Below are 20,602 nucleotides of genomic sequence, written 5' to 3' on the forward strand. Positions count from 1 at the left end.
AGCTGTTTGCTTTTGCCACTTAGCCATACGATCAGTACAATTCTTTTACGGGTACATATCCATGGAACTTTGATATTGCTCATGTCAAAGGATTTTCGCCTCCATTTCAATCCCACTTAATTTTTAAAGTTAAAGACGCATTTTTCAGTCAAGCCATTTCAAAGTTTGCAATATGCAAACTCTTACTGTCTTAGACAAGTCGCCCAACGCTTGTCCTTAAAATCAGAATGACTCCTCCCCACAATTCCATCGTGATGCATCTTCTTGTGCTTTTCATGGGTGAGGTGTGCCATACATTCACCATGGGCACTGTGCTTGCAGGATGATTAAAGGAAAAATGAAGGTCCAAGCCACCCATCTCCCATTAAGATAAATGAAAAAGACTCCCAGTGACTGCTGTATAAGGCACTTAAGCTTCACTCCTAGAAATCCAGTTTGGCTAGGAGGTCAATAAGAAACCACATTAATAAAAGCAGGTTCTCAATAAACAGCCTTATTTCTTCAGGCTTTCGAGTGGGCAGGCTACCATGGAACTGCAGACCGGTCCAAAAAGAGAGCTCCAAAGTGGGTCAGTTGCTGTCAAGGGGTCATATGAATAACACTATCCAAAGCCTAATGTTCTTATAAACTAATGAAATTACCTCATTGACCAATGATCAGGCATTTTGGAGACCATTTTAATATCCAGATCCCCAATTTAATTCCTTGCTAGAATGGATTCCTCACACATAGAGATAACCTTTCATCTGATTATTACTTACTTGGGACCATGTGACAACTTTCCAAGAAAAGCATTTAAGGAGCTAAATATGAAGAAAATCACCAAGATACAGTAAGTCATTCATAGTAAATAGCAGCATAACATCTGTTCCATGAGAAAACCAAGATGTGGCAAACTACAGGGGTTGTGGCTATGGGAGCGACATAATCCACAGATGACTTGTTTGGGGACACTCTGTAACACCATGCTCCATAACAGGGGCCTACGGGTCAAGATGGGCATAAAGATGCAGAGAATATTTCTGAGCCCTGCAATCTGAAATTGCTGTGAGTGTGTGGGCCTCAAATCATACACTCTTCTCCCACTTATTTCCACCCAAGTCCATCAAGCGCTTGATATCATACACGAAGGTGTGTATGGCTGGTAAGGTAATGGCAAGTTACTGCAGTGATGTGCAGTCTTTTCTGCAGAAAAAGAATGTTGTTTCCAGGCTCTCCCACAACTCCTCCTGCATTTCCACAAACCACACCTCCCCAGTGCCATTTTTCAGTTGTAATTGTGTGGCATCCATCCAAGGAGGAATTTTGAGAAGCACTTGGGCTTTCAAGGCTGTATGTGATAGAAAGCTGCTCTGCTCTTCCGTCTGCACATACAACTAGAGAAAAATACTCCCCCCACAGTTACTTTTCTGTATGTTACACAATACCTAGCAGGTCTTACCATTTTTATTCTCTCTAGAATGCACTTTGCCATTGGGCAACTGTCAATTTTCAGCTTAACTTCTACCCAAGCCAGAACCAAAGTAGAACTTTCTCAGATTTCAGCTGGGAGTTGGCGGGGAGGGGCCATGGATGAATTTGGATCCGAACCTCCAACATCTGATCTGAATTTTATGGGCATATCATTATAATGGGACCAGATCCTGCCACTGAGTTGTACTTAAGTCTCCCCTTGTCTTCAGTGAACCAACAGCAATTTATGGTCTAATGTGAGAGTCTGGAAAGTTCAAGCTATGCCATCTCATGTTCACATTTAAATTTATATAGCACTCTAGTAACACCCTGCTATATAGTAAATACGTGGGGATCTTGCCTTGAAGACTTAACAATATTAAAATACAATGTACAATGCAGTACAAGACACAACACTGAATACCACCTTTAGAAGTGGAAACCTTTACACAAAAGATGGCTTTTTTTTCTTTTTCTTTTTTTTTTTAAGTACAGGAGGACGTTTTTCAGCATATTAAATAGGAAGCCTGGATAAACAATACGGGGTCATATGAAAAGTAGCACATAACTGGTGTGAGTAAAGGACAAAAAAAGCCATAGCCATAAAAGATGCTTGGGTGGAGGGGTAGGCAGCATGGAGATCTGGGCAGAATGATATTTTTGTATTTTTCCACATAATGTATGTTAACACATGCAAGGGTATCAGGTGCTACTCCGAAAGTTACAAACCTATTGCCAGATTCTTAGTTCTTAATTAGCCCCTTTGAAGCTACTCAACAGGAGTAAGGGCCTCAGAATGTGGCTCAGTAATGCTACGATATCTTTAGATGAAAAGCGCTGCAGATATGAAGTTATGTTATATTAAGCCTCAACACCTTACTCTCTACAAGCAAACATTATCCCCACTTTATAGCTGTGGAAAGAGAGGTAAAAAGATGTAAGATGTCTTGCCTAAATTAACAGTGACAGAGATAAGAACAGATCCTACAACTCCTGACCAAGAGTCCCTTGCTCCAACTGCTAGACAACACTCCCTTCCCTAATGAAACGGGGTCATGAAATGAAATAACCTATTGCAAGGCAAGGCATGTGTGCAAAAAGACGGAGTTTAGAATTTCTATGGGAACCTCAACTTTAAATATCCTTATTATGGGATTGTAATCTCGGTTTTACCATTGCACTAAGGTAGTTCTGTTTAGCAGGTAGAAAACTCAGGCTCTGCTGTGTCATATCCATTACCATTTCTTTATGCCTTGTTTCTCCCCGTAGCAGTTCAGAGACAACATTCCATCCCAGCACTTTAGTTCTCATCCAAAGAGCCTGGCTCATGCTTTCCCAAGGCTCTTCAAAGCAATGACAGCAAGGCTGCGTCTCCTGTCATTGGCAGGCATCTGCTCATTTCCTCTGTAATGCTTAAACCAGAAAAAAAGATTCCAGTGTGCAGGGCAGCCATGACTTCTCCAAGTTACATTGGAATTTACACTGGTAAAACACCTTGAACCTGAAGAGCCCTGAAACAAATTAAACACTTCACTTTGCAGAAATGACATTTAAAAAATTTAAGTAAACTTCAGTATTAAAACATATTTCAAAGGGTAAAAGATGTACTGCCATGAGTACAGTTATTTGTAGCTAGATCCTTCTGAGACCATTTGTGCCTAGAAAGTCATAATCCTTTAAGATTTGTATGTATAAACGGGAACGACAAAAAAAAGTTGGACACATCATTATCTAAAACATTTGCACTGCTATAGTAAGAAGACTGGTAGGATAAGTGGCCATGAGATTATACATAAAGAAAATTAAAGGGGAACACAACCCGCAGTTAATGCACGTTTCCTTTTGTGATTATATCATGCTATGAATGCACTTAACAAATGCTAAACTCTACTACAACTACACAAGAGCTAAATGGTTATCACATGCTCCAGTATGGATATGTTGCATCTTGCTAAGTAGCTAAGTATGTGCTAGTTACTCAGTTACCTATAAAATTTACTACTTTTTTGCTTCGATAAGTTTGTTACACATAAATATGCTCTCTCTTTCAGCAGATATTGGGATAATAGTACACAGAAGATGCAGTCACTTAACAGATATCCTATTCTACATACATGGATTTTAGCCATTGGCCTCTCCAATGACCTGACATTAAAAAAAAAACAAACAAAAAAAAAACCCAGAGCCGCTCAGTGTTCCACTTTAGATACTTGTCAGAACATTTCAGGCAGTCAGAGAAATTGATGAATGAAAATCTTGGTTTAGAAGATATTTGATTTTGGGGACAGATATCCAAGTTCAGGTGGGAAAAATGGTGCATGCCACTCGGATGTAGATACCTAATGTGTGCTTTGCAATAAACCTTTCAAGGAAATTCTGCTGAATTTTAGTCAGGGGAGATTGCTCTCTCTCAGCTACCTGCCTGTTTCTCTCATCTGATGCTCAAGAATAAAAAAAAGCACCTGAAATGCTCTTGTCTCCCAGCTTCCCCTTTGTGCCATTTCAGTCCACTCTCATTTAGTCCATTCATGCAACCCCCAACAAACCTACACTCACAACAAAATCCTAAACTGTATCCTCATTCGAAATGCATGGGTTCAAAGGTGACACCAACCCTGCCATGTGCCCCAGGGTAAAAACAGCAGAGAGGAACCAGCTGAAATTCCAGCCAGTAAGAGCAGATGCAACCAAAGCAGGGACCTTCACACCCATGGTCAGAAATTCCTACAGACTCGACTGGACTTTCTGTGCCTGGTGCCAATTTGCTCCATCCCACTCTGTCATCCTCCCACACAGTCACTTCACCTCAGGTTCACTGTATACCTTCCTCTCTCATCCTTTTCTCCTCTGCCCTGTCCCCATTACTGCCCTTCCCTTCCCTTTGAATTTAGCTGATCCCCTCTTAAATGACCCTCCACCCAAAATCATGGCACTAACGTGTCATGTGTCTCCATCAGACTATTCACTCTATTTGTGCGTGAGACCCCTTCCCCACCCTGTGTCTCACTTGTCCATTTAGATTGTAAGCTCTTCAGGGCACAGACTGTGTAAACTCTATGTTGGTACAGCACCTAGCACAACCGGGGCCCTGTTCTCGGTTGGCCTTTGGCCATAATAAATAAGATTACTAATAATAATCAGCAGCCAACCAGCAAAACAAACAGAGCATTAAAAACATGATCACTATAGCTCAAGCCCCATCCCCTTCTGACTACCTCCAGCCCAGCCTACAAAAATATAATCAATGATCATAATAGAGGCTTACAAGATACTGCAAAGAACCATGAGAGGGGGCAGTGGAATGTTTGGAGATGGGCTCATGTCAAGCCCTGCCCATCTCTACTGGAGGCCATGGGAAGAGCTGGGCCATGAGGCTGTCTCCTACACACTGCTGAAAGTGGGGAGGCCAGCCGGCTGGCTGGCAATGTGTGTACACAGGGAGAAGAGCCGCCAGACCAGCACACCTTGAGAGACCCTGATCAACATCTCCAACAGTGCAAAAACTGGGCCAGCTCTTCTCAGGGCCCTAGTTAGGGGCCGGAAGGTTTTGAAGTGAGCCAGTCTCTCAACAGCCCCACAGTCACTATCCCTTTAACAGAGTGATTAATTATGCTAAGAAGTACTATCAAATGCTAATAATCAATTAATCAATAACAATGCTAACAATGATGAATAGTTTGGAAAATAAATACCCATTTATGCTTAATAGTCAATAACTACTTGCAATCAGTAGTTAATACTTGTTATAAACACCCTTAGAGCTAGAACTGCTCTTCCACAACTGTAGCCTGGGACCCCTGTGAGAGAATGGTGTGCACTCCCCACATGCAGCCTGTCTTCCTCAGGGCAATATTCTTCACCACCTTCCTCAGGGGACATGCCCTCCTACCTCTCCTCCCTCCCACACACGCTACTCCCCTCATTCATACATATATTGGATGTAGCCTTCGGGCTGTATCCTGATGACTTTCAATCTGTCCTATCTCATCTCTGCTGTCAGTTCCCAGTGGCTTCAATGGGAAAATCCCCTTCTCACAGCCTGGACAGTTTGTGACAGGAATTTTCCAAATTTCCCCTGAATTATTAAGAGTCTGACCCACAGTCCTTTCCCTCAGCTCAGCCTCTGGGGTCTTTTATACCTGGATCCACATCCCCTCAACCAAATCATGGTGGTTTGGATGTGGGAACTGAGGGAGGGCCCCTGGGCTAGAACTGGCAAAGCAAAGGATAAAGCAATCCATGAAGCAATCTCCATTTGTTAGGCATTTACATCTCTTCTGAAGGCTTCTGAAGCTCCACGTCTCAATTCTCCAGCTAAGTGCCAAGGTCTAACACTTCTGCAGCACAGCTGAGTAGGGGTTATTAAGGAAATGATCAGTTTCATGAAGATGCAGTGACCTGGAAGGCAGGTCTCTGATGACATCGTTTGTTTTGGGCTGAGTCTGAGGAGGAGCTCTGTAAAAACCAAACCAAAAGAGAGAGAGTGGTAATAACTCATTGGCAGCAGCTCTGTGTGCAAGTTACTGTTAGCCAGCTATCTGCAAGGGAGTTTCTTCAGGGAGTGAAAAAAAGCCTGTTGGGAGAATACAAATCTTTCATTGAGATGCCAGCCAAGAGCTTCAGAATAGTCACAGCTGCTGCAGTGCTTATTCTCTTCCAAAAGACACAGCTCTCAGTGCAAGCACCGTTAAATGGTAAAGGCTTTCAGGTTTTTATTTTATTGGCATTCCTAATCTGGCATGTCTAACATGGGCAGTAAAATGGAGAGATTATTGGTTTCCCTAGTATGTTAATTAGTGTTGTTCTAGCAGATTACTTGGACTAAGCGTTAGGAAATTTCTCAGGGCAGGTACGTTCCTGGGGAAGAGCGTGTGAGTTTGTGTTATGGACTCATTCCACACTCAGTACTGCTCAGTCTGTGATCTCTCTGCTCCTCAGGGAGAGAGGCAGAAAAGGGACCCACCCTAAGTTAGTGGGAGCACCGTATACTCATCCCTTTAGTTTTAAGGAGGAAAAACATGGCTCAAGTCACTGTGAAATGCCACCTTTCTTACATACTAGACTTGATTTTTTTTGTTTTTAAAAAGATGGTGATCAGCCCTCCCCTCTTGGCTTTTGGCCACAGTTAATTCTCATCTATTAAGAAAAAAATCCAGTGCAGTTATATAGGAAATAAGGGAGAACTGCTGCAGGGATCTGGGGGAGAGAGGACTCCTCAGGACCTCTGTGTTCATGGAGTCTTTGAGATTTAGACAGGTTTCAGAGTGGTAGCCGTGTTAGTCTGTATCAACAAAAACAACGAGGAGTCCTTGTGGCACCTTAGAGACTAACAAATTTATTTGGGCATAAGCTTTCATGGGCTAGAACCCACTTCATCAGATCCATGGAGTGGAAAATACAGGAGCAGGTATAAATACATGAAAAGATGTGAGCTGCCTTACCAAGTGTGAGGTCAGTCTAACAAGACAATTCAATTAACAGCAGGATACCAAGGGAGGAAAAATAACTTTTGAAGTGATAACGAGAGTGGCCCATTTCAGACAATTGACAAGAAGGTGTGAGTAACAGTAGGGGGAAATTAGGTTTAGGTTTTGTAATGACCCAACCTCTCCCAGTCTTTATTCAGGCCTAATGTGATGGTGTTCAGTTTGTAAATTAATTCCACCTCTGCTGTTTCACATTGGAGTCTGTTTTTGAAGTTTTTTTGTTGAAAAATTGCCACTTTTAGGTCTGTTAATAAGTGACCAGGGAGATTGAAGTGTTCTCCGACTGATTTTTGAATGTTATGATTCCTGATGTCAGATTTGTGTCCATTTATTCTTTTGCATAGAGACTGTCCGGTTTGGCCAATGTGCATGGCAGAGGGGCATTTCTGGCACATGATGGCATGTATCACATTGGCAGATGAGCAGGTGAACGAGCCCCTGATGGTGTGGCTGAAGTGGTTAGGTCCTATGATGGTGTCCCTTGAATATATATGTAGACAGAGTTGGCACCGGGGTTTGTTGCAAGAATAGGTTCCTGGGTTGGTGTTTTTGTTGTGTGGTGTGTAGTTGCTGGTGAGTATTTGCTTCAGGCTGGGGGTCCGTCTGTAAGCAAGAACTGGCCTTTCCCCCAGGGTCTGGGAGAGTGAGGGATCGTTCTTTAGGATAGGTTGTAGATCCTTGATGATGTGTTGGAGAGGTTTTAGTTGGGGGCTGTAGGTGATGGTTGGTGGCATTCTGTTACTTTCTTTGTTGGGTCTGTCTTGTAGTAGATGACTTCTGAGTACCCTTCTGGCTCTGTCAATCTGTTTCTTCACTTCAACAGCTGTGTATTGTAGTTTTAAGAATGCTTGATAGAGATCCTCTAGGTGTTTGTCTCTGTCTGAGGGGTTGGAGCAAATACAGTTGTAATCTTAGAGCTTGGCTGTAGACAATGGATCGTGCAATGTGATCTGGATGAAGGCTGGAGGCATGTAGGTAGGAATAGCGGTCAGTAGGTTTCCGGTATAGGATGGTGTATATGTGACCATCGCTTATTAGCACTGTAGTGTCTAGGAAGTGGACCTCTTGTGTGGACTGGTCCAGGCTGAGGTTGATGGTGGGGTGGAAATTGAAGAAATCTTGGTGGAATTCCTCAGGGCCTCCTTCCCAGGGTCCAGATGAAGAAGATGTCATCAATATAGTGCAAATAGAGTAGGGATGTAAGGGGACAAGAGCTGAGGAAGCGTTGTTCTAAGTCAGCCATAAAAATGTTGGCATACTGTGGGCCATGCGGGTACCCATAGCAGTCCCACTGACTTGAAGGTATAAATTGTCTCCAATTCTGAAATAGTTGTGGGTGAGGACAAAGTCACAAAGTTCAGCCACCAGGTTTGCAGTGATGGTATCGGGGATGCTATTCCTGATGGCTTGTAGTCCATCTTTGTGTGGAATGTTCGTGTAGGGAGCTTCTACATCAACCTCAGCCTGGACCAGTCCACACAAGACTTTGTCCTCACCCACAACTATTTCAGATTTGGAGACAATTTATACCTTCAAGTCAGCAGGATTTTGAGATTTTGAAATTTGTTTTCATTCTGATTTGGAATTAAACCTGAACATTTCAAAGTTCTCCTCACAAAAAAATCAGAAAAAAAATTCAATTTCAGTCAATCAAAATGTTTCATTTTGACTTTTTAAATTTTATAATACATAAAATACAAAAAAAAAATCCAAGAAAAGTTTTTAAAAAATCAAAACTTTTCATTCCAGAATGGAACTTCATGACATTATTGGAACTCTCCCTCAATCCCTTTTTGTTCCAAAGCAAAATTTCATAAAGCATTTAGATTTTGACACACTGCACTTTCTGAGGAAAAATGGTCCCACTGAAGATCTTTCAGCTAGCTCTATAGAGGTCAATTTTCCCACTATAGATGCAGCCACAGAGGGAAATGGGACAGTTAACACCTGGTATTTCTGCGTAGTAAGCATTGCAGCTGTGACTGCACTGACAGTTTAAGGAAAAATCCCCCAACCCCAGGCTAGCTCCGCCAATGGGCGTGCTAGTGTAAAGTAGCTGCTGGAGTTAAGCCAATCAAACCTTGTGGGATTTCTAATGCCTGTTTAGCAGTTTTACTAGTCTTATCAGACTTGTATCTGGCTAGTATGTGGCCCCTCACAGGGTATATGTTATTTTTAACAGATGGGGGAGGAGAGAACAAGGTGCCTGAAATAAAAGTCCGAAAGAGTGCATTAATTCTGCTACCTCAGCTACTACTTGCAGTGCGGAAGTTTGCATCTCCTTTGAAAATTGCAGCACAAGGGAACCAGGGCCCCATAACAACCACTGAAACAGAATTTGAGGCCTAACCTTACGTTGCTTTGAAAATCCCACCCCTAATCAGGACACAAGAGCTAAGTACCTCTACTTTGCAGAGCCCTACTAGTTCATCTTGATGATTTAAACTGTGTATATGTGCAGGGCTATGCAGGTAACTGCACTTCAGGACACTGGAAAGTCAGACAAGAATCACTTATTATGTACATACACGCTAGTTGTCAGACTCTCATAAGTTAGGTTCCTTTTCCAAATGAAAACACAGATCTAAATATCCCAAAGTTTGGGCTACTTAAGATTTGCATAAGCTTGGAACCAATTCTACTTCAGGTACGTCAGTCCTTCATGAGGACAAGTGCTCTAACTCCATGGAAAAGCTTGAAGTTTTAAAAATATGAATAGATCCCCATACAAAAAAAAAAGCATTTGAACAGTTCCTTAGTGCGAAACGTTTCCACCCCACACTAGAATGACTAAATGGAATTTTACTCTAACCAGTCACCTCCGCTTTGAGAAGAAGCAAGAGAGATTTCATTAACAAGAAATGTGACAGTTTGTTTTGAGTGTGCCTATCAGATCTGAATACCTACAGTACAGTGCTGCAAGTAATATCAAAGCTATATTTGGTGTGATCTGTAGCTGTGTAAATTGACAAACTATGGACCACATTCAAGATTTTAATCAATCCTGGCTAGTTATTTATGCTCCCCAATTTTATTTCTGAACCTTGTCTTTGTTTGTGTATTCTGATACTTAGGTTGACAGGCTAACAAAAGCCAACAACTATTTAAAATATTGCTGTGCTTCTTACAGAGATGACACTTCTTGACCTTCCAGTGACCTGCAAAGATATTGGCCCAAATTCAGTCCCCAATGTAAAGAATTAATTTATCCTATTGACTATTTTAACAAATAAGCAAACGGTAGCCACCAAGTCATGGTCTCACACTTCACAGGAAGAGGCCTTTACACTGTCTCCTAACAAACCACAGCCATTTCCTACAAGCATCACATAGTGAATACCCAGAATGATTCTGCAGAAAGGACTTCCTTTTGTCTCTCACTTTGGCAGTTGACAATCAACATTTTGCTTGCTGCAGGTGTGCTTCAACCATCTGAACTATGCATGTGACCTTAAATGACAACCACATGCCTGCCCATTTATGCTTCACATTGTACCAGCCAGAGAGAAGAGCTGATTTTTATGTGTTGTCTCTTGCCATTCAAACAAATTTCGCTCTAGAGAGGTAATTAATAAAATCAATCCATCCATCCATCCTAGCCCCTATTTAGCACTTTTCAACTGTAGCTCTCAAAGTGCTTTACAATAGAGGGCAGCATCATTATCCCCAGTTTACAGTTAGGGAAACTGAGGCACAGAAGGGGGACAGTGACTTGCCCAAGGTCCCCCAGGAGGCCAGTGGCAGAGCTGGGAATAGAACCCAGGTCTCATGAGCACCCAACAAAGGGTCTATCCACTAAGAAACACTGCCTTTGCCAAGGACTCAAATAACTAACAGATTCTCTAGCTCTGTGGGCAGGAGCACAGGGAGCATTGTGACTGACAGTACATGAGTTCAGTCTTTAATAATCTGTGAAACCTGGCCTGCTTGTACTAGACAGCTGAAATCAGAAGACAGTTAAGTACTGTAAAATTCACCAGCTGAGTTTTAAAATCTCAGTTTGCTTTTTTGACACTATATAGAATAACCTCAATTTCACATATTCACAGCTGTATTTGTTTTTTTTTTAAACAGGATCTAAGTGGTCTTACATTGGTAAGTAGTGATTTTAATTCATACTCTGAAATTTAATTCTGTATTTTGTACTTTTAAGGAGAACAGGCCAAATTCAACCTGGCAACACCACACTGGAATCAGTGTAGTTATACCAGGATTGACCTGGGCCCATTATCTAGAAACCTCCTACTTAGATGTCAATGTTCAGCACCAGGAAGGATTGCTTAGCAATACTAACAAGTGCCAGCTAGAGGGATCTGTGTTAACCTGCAAAATGTCAAGAACTGCAGCAGCATGAAGTTATCCCATGGAACTGCAGAGGTTCGCCGAAGGTGCTGTCTCCATATCTTTTACAAGTCTCCCTGTAGGGCTGTGGACAACACCTCTTATTCTCCAGTCCAATCCCTAACACATACTGGAGGAGAATTTCCAAGCTAAAGATATTTTTAAAACGTTATTAATCTAATGACTTTTTATTTTAGAGTAAAGATGGCATTGTAAAACCAATTTTAAAGACTGGGATTAGAATAGAATATTGGAATAGAAACTTTAATTTGTGATGAAATTTAATTTGAATGCAACTGCAGTAAAACCTGGTTAGAACACTGCTTACTGGGTTGTATGGAAAACAACACCGTATCTATGTGACCCACATCAAAACGGAGTAGCAGCCGTGTTAGTCTGTATTCGCAAAAAGAAAAGGAGTACTTGTGGCACCTTAGAGGCTAACAAATTTATTTGAGCATAAGCTTTCGTGAGCTACAGCTCACTTCATCGGATGCATCAAAACAGTAAAGCATGTCTTCTGTGTGCTGGAAGTCATCTCTCTCCACCTCCGTCACCCTATCGCCTTTCACTATGCGATGTCAGACACTAAAATGAAGACAGAAGCAAGTGAAAGGAAAACAGTGGCATTATACCCACTCGTGGTGATGGAGATGAGCACGCAGTTATAGGGGCAAGGGAAAAACCCATGAGATTCTTGAGCAATGCTAGAGCTAGGGCTGCTATTAGTGACCAGAATCACTGTTTGTTAAATGAACACTGGATGGGACTGAACGCTGACGTTGCTACACCACTCGTGACATTAGAGCCCAGGGCTGTATCACAGGATACCATTGCATTTGACAAAGCATTACTTTCCAGAACAAACCGTGAACCTGACAGAACTAAGTACTTGTCTTGGATACAAATGGAACCTGCTGTATTTTATACAGTATCCTTAAAGGCGAAACTGTTCCACTATCTGCACTGTTCTCATATAAAAGTGTAGCTCAACTGTGTACTGTTCGACATCATTAAGAATGGTATACCGTGTGAGAGCAGAACGTGCCTCTTTGTGTAGGAACCAGTTCGGCTGAATGGATCACATACTGAACTGGGACTGGGACCTATGTTCCACTCCCAGCTCTGCCTCTGGTCTGCTCTGTGACCTTTGGCAAGTTACTGCACCTCAGAGAGTTCCCCATCAGTAAAGGGGTCATAATAATACTTAATGACACACTTCTTTGTGGTGACTGGTCCCTGCAGATGATGTTAAGAGGGAGCTATTGTTCTCACCCATGTGCAGGGGAGCCGAAGGACAGAGATAGATTCCTGGTACCTTCCTTCCTCTTTTGGTCCTGCACAGATGTCTGCCATGGTCTGGCCAAGGGAACAGATGTGCTGAGAAACCATGTGCCTTTGGCCTTCTCTACACTGCAACTTTCTTCTCTCAGGGGTGTGAAAAAACACCCCCCCTGAGCAATGCAAGTTTAAGCTCTATAAAGTGGCAGTGTAGAGAGTGCTACACCGCTGGCAGCTGTTCCCGTCGTGGAGGTGGTTTTATTACAGCCACGTGGTTTTATCACAGCCACGGCAGCACTTCAACATCAGCTGTGTAGACATATCCTTTGTTACATACACAGAGGATATGTCTACAATGCAATTAAAAACCCGCAGCTGACCATGCCAGCTGACTTGGGCTTGGGCTCAGGGACTGTTTAATTGCGTGTAGATGTTCAAGCTCAGGTTGGAGCCTGGGCTCTAGGATCCTGTGAGGTGGGAGGGTCCCAGAGTTCAGGCTACAGCCTGAGCCTGAACATCTACACCACAGTTAAATAGCCCTGCAGCCCTGCCAGCCCAAGTCAGCTGGCACAGGCCTCCATGGGTGTCTAATTGCAATGTAGACATACCCTGTCACTTTCCTGGCCCTAGTCCTACTGGGCTTCTGCACTGCCCAACACTTTGCATAACCAGACCTAAGAGTCCCAAGAATGGCCAGTTTTACACAACATTGAGGTCTGAAGCTAGGGATAGACTGATTTGAGTAACAAATTTGTGTTTCTCTCTGCTATACAGATTAAGCCTTACTATCCAAAAACCATTTCCTATTAGTGCTGATGTGTTTGCCTTTCCTTGACCCCTTCTCTTTCCATGGTAAAGGTCAGAGAGTTAAGAGAAGAACTAGAAGTGTGAGCTACAAAAATGATTTCAACTTCAGCTAGAAAACTGGAATTACAGGGCTGATTTAATCAGTGACAGTTTCCATCCCCAGCCCTAGAAAGAGGTGTTTTTTATAGGTCCCCTTTGTCAGCAGTTCAGTCTGGCCACGGTTTAAGTGACTGTTTCAATTCTTCTGCAACTCCTCATTAGAAGCTGAAAGTCAATTGACCCAGTGCTCTTTGTATGCTGGCCCTCTGCCTCCTTAATACAGGAATACTGGATATAAATTGAACATACAGAATTACTACTTTAAGATGGACAGCTGGCTAGAATACAGAAAGTTAGCTGGTGTTCCACCAGAGTATTAAAGAAGAATCCTAGCAAGGCTATTAATGCACTTTAGTGTAGGCAGGGCCGGATTAACCTTTTGAGGGCCCGGCGCCAAACATATTTATGGGCCCCCATGGGGACAATGGAGCATAGTGTGGGAGAGGGGAGTGTTGGTCCCCAGAGCGAGGGGCCAGCCAGGGGCATGGCATGGCAGGGGTGGCCCTGATCCGCCCAGCCCAGCGCGAGAGCTGCACCACAAATCCTCCCCCCACACCCAACACCCCCCAAATTCCCTATGGCCAGAGCTCCCCTGGACCTGCTAAGTCCAGACCCTCCCAGACCCTGCCACAAATGCACAACGCCCTGCACACCACCCCTGCCCAGTGCCCCCCTGCACACAGCCCCACCACAACTGCCCAGCACCCCACACAGAACCCCCACTCCCTAGTGCCCCAACACACAGAGATCTTCCCTACCCACTCACAGCCCAGCACCACCCCCTGGCCCTCCAGAAACCCCTTCCCAGCTGCACTTACCAGCCCTCTGGGAGGCAACTGCGTCTGCCAGGCTGAGCCGCCAGTGTAGCCAGCGCTGGTCCCGGGACGGGGACTTGCTCCAGCCCCTCGGGAGTGGCACGATCAGCCAGGCCAGGGCCTGCCCTAGTCAGGCTCTCTCAGGACCCATTCGCCTGGAGGGGCCCAGCCAAGCCCCCACAACTGGCCAAGACTGGCCAGGCTTCTGCACCAGTCCCAGGCAGCTCCAGGGAGACAGGTGGGGCCGCACAGGTGGTGGGAAGCAGAGATTGCCAGGAGCCAGAGGTGCACTGGCGTCCGGCTGGGAGGCAGAGAGAAGCTGGCAGGTGGGGTCAAGAGGTGGAGAGGAGCCCTCAGCCAGCCAGCGGGTAGGCCGAGAGGAGCAAGTGGTGAGCAGGGGGGAGCCTGTGAGCTGGTGAGGTCTCAGGGCACAGTGCAAGCGGAACAGGCCAGGGCTCCTTCTGAGCATGGGCACAGCTCCATGGCGACACTGGCGGTATTGTAAACCTGGCACTGAGTGTAGGATGTGTGTGAGGGGACGGTGCATCTACATGGAGGGGAAGTGGGTACCACTGCAATTTATGACTTACGTGTCATAAATGAACAACACTCTAATTAAAGCTGAACAATCTTTAGTTTTATTGTTGCCATATGTTTACTTCAGTTCAGCAAGATGCACAGAAGCCTGTGCTAAGAACTCTCACCTCAAGTGGGAAACGTGCAACTTTGATGACATTAGAATATCCCTAAAGTTTCCAGCACAATTGTTAGGCTTTTAGTTAAATGCTGTTTTTGGCAGCTCCCCAAGATGACCACTTAACAGGTTTCTCTAGATAATGCCGATCACTGAGCTTCTGAATGTTACCACATTTGTGACTGCCACTTGGCTTCTTGGGTCTCATTTTACACCACACTACCCTAGTAAAAGGACTGAATAATCCAAATACTAATCAGCTATTAGTACAAACACTTGTTGGAGATATTTCCATGGATATATGTTAGTACTGTTTTCAGTCTCATGAACTGCAGTCCCTCCTGCTATACCGAAGAAACCATTCACTTCTCTAAAGCAGAGAACACTAGCATTCATCTTCCAGCTCCTATCCTGGGTGGCCCAATGACAACAATGCTTGCTACAATTGTATGCATGCAGGTCACAAGGTGGGGGCAGGGAGATGGAAAAACCCCAACATGCAGTCCTGGTTTTGGGGTGAGTTGCTCAGCTCATTACAAAGCTGTGCATTGGTATAGTTTCAAGTAATTTTTATTAATCATAATATTTTACTTACAAGCTTCTCTTGTAATGCAGCCACGAGGGCAAAGTCAGATTTCCTTACACTCACTCACTCAGGACTACTTACACCGTGTGCGGGAGTGCGTGATCAGGAGCTAGAAGTTGCACATTAGAACATGAGGTGATCTACAGGGCAGATGGTCTACAGTAATCTGGGGTCCTAAAGACACCATGACAGGGACAACCCCTGGCCTCATCCTCCAGCACCTGGAATGGTGGAGGCAGTGGTCCCTTCTCCTCCCAGAGAGGCAGAGGCAGCAGCAAGGGGCCTCCTTTCTCACATGGTAACAGCACCCCTCCTTCCTCTGGTAGATGAGGTATGTTTTAGGGTGAGTGGTCCAGGATCACTGCACTCTTTTTCCACACCCAGATTCCTCTCCTATCATAGTATATATCATATCATAGGTAGGGAGCAGTGACTTGTGGATGGTCACCCGTTGAGATGCATGGGACAGCTCACTCCTCCTGAGCTATCGTTTGGCTGCAGCTGTCGCTACACTGATTACACTTGTCATGTTTTGAAGTTTTCTTCACGACTATGAGGGCTAGAAACTTTCTATTTGGAAAACTACAATTTTACTGTAATAGCACGACCCCAGGAGCTGGGGCTCTCAACACGAGCCAATAGTGCCTATGCCTTAATCTGGCCCTATCTACCTTATATTGCAACTTCTTACTCTCTGCTGTTAGTTGCTTTTCTTTCCCTGCTCCTATCTTCTCCAGTGCTCACTGAGAGTTACAGACACCCTTGAGCAGTGGACTAAACTCGGAAGTGATGTGTAAGGGTTGTGTGTACAAATGGGCCTGAACCTGAGCAGATTTAAGTCAGTCACACTAGGCCTTCTGGGGGCCTTGCCCACGTTATAGAATCTTACATTTGAACACAATTTGCAGTGTTAGGAGACACTGCCAAGCACCGCTTGTGCTGGTCCACCGTGACTGCAAAGCCCTGGACAGCATGTCATCTAATTTGAGGGCTCTCCATTTTCAAACATAAGATTTTTTTTTTTTTTTTTGCTGTAGACAAGCGCTAAGTCAGTTTAAGTTTAAGCAACATACATGTTGAGAGGATCTGGAAGAAAGGGTAAGTTCCAATACAGGCTCCCTAGATTTACCTCTGAATCTGGCCCTTGTTCTGCAACATAGGACTCCTATTTCCATAGCAATCCATTCCCACTCTGTTGCTACCCACTCTTCATACTCATTGCACCAGAAGGAAGAGCACTAAAACAATAGAGCTGTTCTGCAATGTCTGGCATTTAAATACCATGTAAACCTATCACTCATTCCTTGAGTCCATCCCTGATGTCCCTTATGCAATAGCGAGTTGGACTGAACCTACTGCATGCAGGCATAGCTTCCAGTGACTTCCCCCATATATGCCAGGGTTCAATCTGGCTCCCAAAGGCAAACTCTGTTTCACACAGAATCTGTTACAGCTGAGTTAATTAAAAAGTGCCTTCGAGCGCGATTGCTTATCTGCTAAGGAAACCTTAATTTCATAACCGCAAACAAAGTGAGACAAGAGTCCAGCTCTTTCAAGTGAGTTCTGGTGCACTAAAACAAGGAATGCTACATGACAATATGCAGGGTTCCTGCAATGCCTGGAAAAACTGGTTATGGGCAAGGAAACAAGTTGAAGCTGGTGTGGGGAAACGGACAAGAATCTCTGTAGTTTAATCCCCATTGGCTGTCATTCTCTTTGCTTACCAGAAATGTGCACATCCACCCTGATGTCATTGATGTGCCTAAAAACCTCAGTAATTGGCATATTTTACAAGATGAAACATGACCTCCAATCTCAACTGCTGACCTGTTACTAATCCCCAGTCACCCAATCTCTCCAAAAAAGTAGGTCTGAAAAAGTGTATTGCACTTCATGATGTGGTTTCCAATGGCTGAAGTCAGATTTTTGTTTTACTAATCTTTAAAGGCTAGCCATTTAGCAATCACGCGACTGCCATAATCTTTTTGGTACAAGATATTAATGTCTTCCTGGAAACCCAAACCTTAACAAGGTGCAGTCAGAGTTTCGGCTGGGCTTCTTGGGTTAAGACTGGGGCAACCCTTCCTCCTCTGTCCCAGCTCCACACAGAAATCTAGCCCCTGATTCAAGGAAGCAGACATCCCTTTTTATCCTGCCTGCTGAGCCCTAACTGACTGCTGCCTGGTCCTAGCCCATCTAGCTGCTGGAGAACTGATTTTCATTGGTTCCACCTGTAACTGATCCTTGGTGACCTCTCTAGGCCGCTCACGAAGGACTAAACTTGGTGCTCTTCTTCCCCAAAAGGACACCTCCTTCAGGCAGGGTGCACCAAGGTGGTAGGGCCTCCGGCAGAAACCAACAAATGCCTGGTACACCCTGTCAGTCATGAAACTACAGCTGCACTGGTGTTGGAAAACAGGTATGAAGTTTTGTAGTGTAGAGGCCAGGGAGAACCCTGGAAGTTTTTTCTGAATAGTGACTACAGGATCAGGCCCATGCCATCTGAAATGCATGAATAAGATAGAAAGGGCTGAATTCTACTTTGTTAGACTAAAAGAACTCATATTGAAGTGAAAGGGATGGCACTTGAGGACAAAATTGGTGTAGGTGCTTTAGTTGATGTCATACATTTGGGGGAAGGAGACAAACTAAACAGATTTTGTAGTGTATTTGCCACTGTCAAATCTAACAAAAGTTGAAATACAGCTTTCACTTCTTGCACTAAAGCTTAATAAAGACTTGCACATCACGTCTCAACCTCAAGGGGCCAATTAATCTCATTTCCAGATGAGCTGGGTTATGTCCTCAAAATGTGTGTATCCCATAACCCAGTGCCAAAACAAATAGTACATCATTCAGATTTCTGTTCTATGTTCTGATGAATGGGTCAGTGTTTTCCTAAAACATATGCAAGATGGACAGCATTCATCTTTCAACAGTTTCAGTGCACCATTTATTAGTTCTCAAATCCACTAAAGAGAATTTAAATGCTGTTTAAGATATGCCATGAAAATCTGGGAGATAAAGAATCAAAGTGATTTGCAGTGAAATGGAAGCTAAAATAGAAGCTACTCCAGCACTAAGTGAGATCCAGTTTAGATTATATTTATGGAAGACAAGCTCCCAGATCATTGAACCTTAACAACACTAGCATCTATCAATAATTTTCATATTCATTAGTTTTCCTTTTTAAAATATTTGAACTAGTTTTGACATCAATGTTCTAACCTAGGTTAGATTCTGGCACCCACAGTTCAAGAAGGATGCTGGTAAATTGGTCAGGGATCAGAGAAGAGCCACGAGAATGATTAAAGTATTGAAAATCATGTTTTACAGTGACAGTCAAGCAGCTCACTCTGTTTAGCTTAACAAAGAGAGGATTCAGATGTAATTTATTCACAGTCTATAAGTACCTATATGGGGAACAGAAATTTGGTAATAGAGGGCTCTTCAATTTAGCAGATAAAGGTATAAAAAGATTCAGTGGGTGGACACTAAAGTGGAGAAAATTAAAACATAACATATCTGGTAAAAATATACTCTGTTAGGGCCCAAACTTGCCAACATGTATGTAAGTGATTTTATTCACCAAAGCAGCACCATTAACTACCAAATCAACATTTTTAACATTTCTTTTAAAAGTGTCAGTGAAATTGCCTGGCTACAGCACAAAATGACAAGACATTTTAAATCAAGAAAAGGAGAGTCAGATTCTGTTCTGGGTTTTGGGTGAATATTCAGGGAAAACAGGGGAGTTCTTATATTATCCAAACCAGTTGTTACTAGTGTGTAGGAAAAGTACCAATGAAGACGACAACAAAGATTGTTAAACCTGTCTCTTCTGTTAACATTCTCAGGTCCTGATGGAGAGAAAACTTGGCCCAAGAAGTATCCATTTTGTGGAGGAATGTTCCAGTCTCCAATAGATTTTCATAATGATATTCTCCAATATGATACCACTCTCTTACCTTTAGAGCTTGTAGGCTACAATGTGTCCTCCACTGACCACTTTATGTTGACCAATAATGGTCATTCAGGTAAGGAAACCAAATGTGCAGCAAGAGAATTTGAAAGAAAGAGTTATTGGACTTATATTTAATTTCTTACATTATTGGCTGTGATGGACCAAGCTCTTGCAGTAGAATACAAACATCTTCAATAACTATCTAAAGAAACTTGTAATTATAAAACACACATCAGTGTAAATATAGCTGTGGCACTTTAGATTAACTTACGCTTGTGAAAAGTTTTTCTTATTAATTTGGTTAAAATACTCAGAAATAGGAACAGAATTTGCAGCTTTGTTTAGAAAGAAGAGAAAAGTCAGTAAATCTGGATGAAGTCACCCTTAATAGATATTGTAATCAACTGGAAAGATAAAAAGTGATTCACTGAATTTAAGACAAAATCAAGCAAACCTGGGAGTTTCAGCAAACGCCTCTACTACTTGAATGAAGACAGAGAACTTCCTTAAGTGTGAGATGAAGTGAGCTGTAGCTCACGGAAGCTCATGCTCAAATAAATTGGTTAGTCTCTAAGGTGCCACAAGTACTCCTTTTCTTTTTGAGAAAGACATATATAACCATTAGGATCAGCTTACACACACGCCTAGTGCCCTCCACTGTAGCATTAAGGCAAGATACCCTACCAACAACAACAGGGATGAGAACAGAAGCAGTCTCTTAAAACTCCAGAATATTTCAACACCACAAAGTAGAATACTTATAAGCCAGTTCCCCACAAATTTTTCTAGAAACGAGTTAGAGACTTACAAACGAGAACAGCAGCAAGGCTCTCCTGCAGCACATCTTTCCCCAGTACTGCCGAGGCATCAAAAAACCCTGCATTATAAAATACCTCAGACTTCTCCCTTCCTAGCATGCTTTGTTAAAAGGAGCTTGACAGGCAAGTCTCTCTTTTTTCACTGTTTCTGTGGGATAAACATGCTCTGTACCATACCAGTAAATAGCCAGGTCCCCCAAGGACCTGTACTGGGACCAATTCTGTTCAACATATTCATAAATGACCTTGAAAAAGGGGT

General features: G+C 43.3%; 2 protein-coding genes across 7 annotated transcripts in view; one reads left to right on the top strand and one right to left on the bottom strand.

Annotated features, from left to right (window-relative positions):
• Nucleotides 1-20,602, bottom strand: part of APH1B (aph-1B gamma-secretase subunit) — a 111,438-nt gene that overhangs the window by 27,395 nt on the left and 63,441 nt on the right. The window lies entirely within an intron of this gene.
• CA12 (carbonic anhydrase 12) overlaps nt 5,920-20,602 on the top strand; it is a 47,100-nt gene continuing 32,417 nt past the window's right edge. For 2 of the 6 annotated variants that reach the window (XM_075132999.1, XM_075133002.1), the window contains exons 1-3: nt 5,934-6,146; nt 11,013-11,033; nt 19,419-19,598. In XM_075132999.1, coding sequence (XP_074989100.1) covers nt 6,056-6,146; nt 11,013-11,033; nt 19,419-19,598 — 292 coding nt within the window. In that variant the 5' untranslated portion in view covers nt 5,934-6,055. Of the gene's footprint in view, nt 6,147-9,858; nt 10,503-11,012; nt 11,034-19,418; nt 19,599-20,602 lie in introns of those variants that run through there. The other 4 variants (XM_075133001.1, XM_075133003.1, XM_075133004.1 and 1 more) reach the window with 4 other exon arrangements.

The sequence above is a fragment of the Caretta caretta genome, chromosome 10 (genome assembly GCF_965140235.1).
Source record: "Caretta caretta isolate rCarCar2 chromosome 10, rCarCar1.hap1, whole genome shotgun sequence".
NCBI classification, from domain to species: Eukaryota; Metazoa; Chordata; order Testudines; family Cheloniidae; genus Caretta; species Caretta caretta.